This window comes from Zeus faber, assembly GCF_960531495.2.
Source record: "Zeus faber genome assembly, chromosome: 8".
Lineage (NCBI taxonomy): Eukaryota > Metazoa > Chordata > Actinopteri > Zeiformes > Zeidae > Zeus > Zeus faber.
This window is the reverse complement of record NC_137195.1, coordinates 5,503,184-5,506,705: the sequence shown is the minus strand read 5'-3', so window position 1 is coordinate 5,506,705 and position 3,522 is coordinate 5,503,184. Positions and strand designations below refer to the sequence as shown.

The 3,522-nt window shown below is 54.7% G+C and overlaps 1 protein-coding gene across 1 annotated transcript in view; it reads right to left on the bottom strand.

The window, feature by feature from the left end:
- bmper (BMP binding endothelial regulator) overlaps positions 1-2,590 on the bottom strand; it is a gene marked incomplete at its 3' end in the record, with an annotated part of 23,389 nt that extends 20,799 nt beyond the window's left edge. Inside the window, exons 1-2 of the mRNA XM_080004987.1 lie at positions 2,229-2,590; positions 827-912 (exon numbers count right to left, since the gene is read on the bottom strand). Of these exons, the coding sequence (XP_079861113.1) occupies positions 827-912; positions 2,229-2,349 (207 nt within the window). The 5' untranslated portion in view covers positions 2,350-2,590. The remainder of the gene's footprint in view (positions 1-826; positions 913-2,228) is intronic.
- Between the last annotated feature and the right edge of the window lie 932 nt (positions 2,591-3,522).

Here is a 3,522-nt window from a genome sequence, read left to right as displayed (position 1 = left end):
CGCCTCTGGCCACATGATGCTTTTTAAGGACTAGGCCCCTGACTGTGGCCGAGTACCCCCCCCTCCCCTCTCCCCCTCCCGCCGAGATAGAAAAGCCCCACGCCTCCATTCTCATCCCCTAAAACAATGACCTCCACAGCGGGGGAGGGCCGGGGGTCAGAGAGCACATGTTCCGGGTAAGAGGCGTCCGGCTAACGTTTTGTAGCCCGGCTTTAACAGCCGAGCCGGAACCAAGACAGCGTGACGACCAGGCTGCCTCTTAAAAACAAACAATCCGGACCTCATGTTTCACTGGGAATTTTTCTGTAAAACTACAAGAAAAAAAAAATAGAAAAAAACACACACACGCACACGCACGCACACACACACACACACACACACACACACACACACACACACACACACACACACACACACACACACACACACACACACACACACACACACACACACACATTATGTACTTTGTTTCCCTCTTTTACAAATCGCCGCGTTATTCCCCGGCGTGAATTCCTCCGACAGCTCCACCCGCCAAACCCACGGGTCCCAGAGCATCGGCCGAGCCCCAGAACCCCCCCCCCCCCCCCCGATAGAAAACACCTCGTGCAGCACGATAATCCCTCGACAAACAGAACTATCAGCACTTCAGAGGTCACTTTGCAGTATCAGCCGGTTTGGCAAGGCCGAAGCAGAAATAGGTCCAATTTTTGCGCCGCGCGCCGCAGCCGAGGGACAAAAAGGGGGACGGCGGGCGAGCGCCACTAGACAGGAGCAACGGCCGAACGAAAGAGGAAGGACGCCGGGCTGGGGAGTGGGCGTTCCCTACCAGACACACGCAGGTGATGCAGGGGTTGTCGGTGATGTTGGGGATGTGAAGCACCTCGCCCTCGTTCTCGCAGCTCGCCTCTGTACCTGTGGAACACCAGAGGGCACGCAACAGATTCAGTCTTTTTTCGCCCGCCGCTGGCTTCATGCCAACGGGCGACCGGGTCGTTAACGCCTTGGTCACACGTGCAGCATATGGAACTCTTGGTCGGCCTATGAGCTAAGAATAAATACAAATAAAAGTAATTTTTGCTCTGTTATATTTGGACTTGCTGTCATTTGCATGTCTTTTCCCCCCAGTAGCTGTCAGGGTGCTGCTGTCGTGTAGAGTTGGTTAGAGTAGGCATGTCAATCAAACAGGTAACGTCCTTAAAAAAATCATTATCAATATTATCATAATTATTATTTCCATTATTATTCCCATTATTTATGCAGGTATACAAGTCCAATTGAGATCTGATTTATTCTGCGAGGAAGACCTTGCAAATGCCAAAAAATGGTCCAAGCCAATGGTCTTTTCATCAAATATAGGCCCTAATAAAATGACAAATGCCCTACAGAGGTTACTGTAATGTCTGGAAGCTGGAGAGCGAGCAGCAGCAGACTCCGCGACGACTGTAAAATTTATAGCCCAATTGTGTGTAATTAAACCGGCACAGCTTTCAGTGATTGGAGGGGGGGGGGGGGTGTGGCGGGGGTCCGACACTCTTGCAGTCGTCGTCTCTTTCACAGATTGAAAGATTCTGACCTCAATTCCCAACAGGTTGTTTCACCATCATCAGCCTCTATTTCACCAAAAACCACCAGGCATGTGTGTGCAGGAGGGGGGCGGTTGGGTGGGTGGGTGGGGGCGATACACCACAAGACTTTCAAAAAACTCCAAAAAATCCGATGGACCCGGAGCGGTTTGGGACTGATCACAATTGGGTTTCTGATCAGCTCAAATCAAGCAACCGCCTCCTAACGACCCACACAGACAAGATCTTTTGTTTATGATCGATTTTAGATTTCGAACATTTGTCTGGGATTCCAGAATCCTACTCAAAGTCATTTGGTGTAAAGTGGGGAAGGGGAGGTCTCCACCAACGCCACCGACACAGGATCCTGACCAAGTACACACCAGACAGACTGTACATCAGACAGACTGTACATCAGACAGAGTGTATATCAGACAGACTGTACATCAGACAGACTGTACATCAGACAGACCGTACATCAGACAGACCGTACATCAGACAGACCGTGCATCAGACAGACCGTGCATCAGACAGACCGTGCATCAGACAGACTGGAGAGACGCGCTCCGAGGCTTTGACACACGCGCAAAAAAAAACAAAAAACCCAAAAACATGTTCGGGTGGATTTTTACGCACAGACCGACACGACCCGCACTTTAATCTTACCTGTAATCAGCGGCGAGGAGGAGCGGGTCAATTGGCAGGCCAAAAACAAGAACAATAAGGAGCTACAGGTGAACTTGGATGGAGCTTTCACAGCGCCGGAGCCACAGCGGTGCGGCAACATCCTAAACCCTAAGCCCGGTGCCGTGGAAGTCGGGGGAATAAAATGACAACGGAACGAGACGTCGGTTCGTTGGGTCGGTGGTGAGGGACGTCGTCCAGGCGGGGAGGACGGGCTCCGCGTCCAGCCTCCCGGAGGCTCTCACCGGGCACGGACACGGGAGCGGCTCGGCGCGTCCTGGTCCCCCCGCGTCCAGCGCTCCAGACGCACGGCAATTACAATGACAAAGCAGCACGGACAGCCAGGCGACAGGCATGGAGCCAGCCAGGGGGGCTCTGCATGGCGCGGCCCCGAGGAATTTTAAAAGACCCGCGGAATAGGGCTGCGGTGTCACATCACCGCCGAACCCCCCCCGCCCGGGGGAGGGAAAACAAAACAAGCAAAACAAAAAAAAAGTCCACAAGAGAGAGTGACCAAAAAATGACAAAAAAGAAATAAAAATAAAAATAAGAAAAGGTTTCGAAAGTTCCACGAGAACGCGGCGCTGGCGGGGTCTGGGTGCCTTCCCTGCGGATGGTGCGCTCCCTCCCCGCGGAGGCTCCGGCGTCCGGGACGGGACCTGCTCTGATCCGGACCGGAGCCGCCTGCCCCCGTGGCTTCCAGCGGGTCTCGGTGGGGTTCGACAGCCGCGGCAGTCCCACGCCTGGATCCCTGGATCTCTCCCGCCGCGCTCCTCCGGTTGTCTGTGTCCGCCGCTTTTGGGGATCGGACTCTTCTGCGTAATACCACCGAGAGAGAGAGAGAGAGAGAGAGAGGGAGGGAGAGAGAGAGAGAGAGAGAGAGGGAGAGAGAGAGAGAGAGAGGGGGGGGGGGGGGAGAGAGGGAGAGAGAGAGAGAGAGAGAGGGAGAGAGAGAGGGAGAGAGAGAGAGAGAGAGAGAGAGGGGGGGGGAGAGAGGGAGAGAGAGAGAGAGAGAGAGAGAGAGAGGGGGGGGGGGGGGGGAGAGAGAGAGAGAGAGAGACACCCACCTCCCTCAACCGGATCCCGCTCCCTGGACGCGCGCTCCCCCCCGAACGTCCGACGCGGAGGAAGGAGCGACGACGGGAGACGTTAGAAAAAGAAGAAGGGAGCACGCGTGTGTGAGAGAGAGAGGGAGACAGACAGAGAGAGAGAGACAGACAGGGGGATGAAGACACAGGGGGGGGGGCGACACGCATTCGCACTCAGCGACATTCTT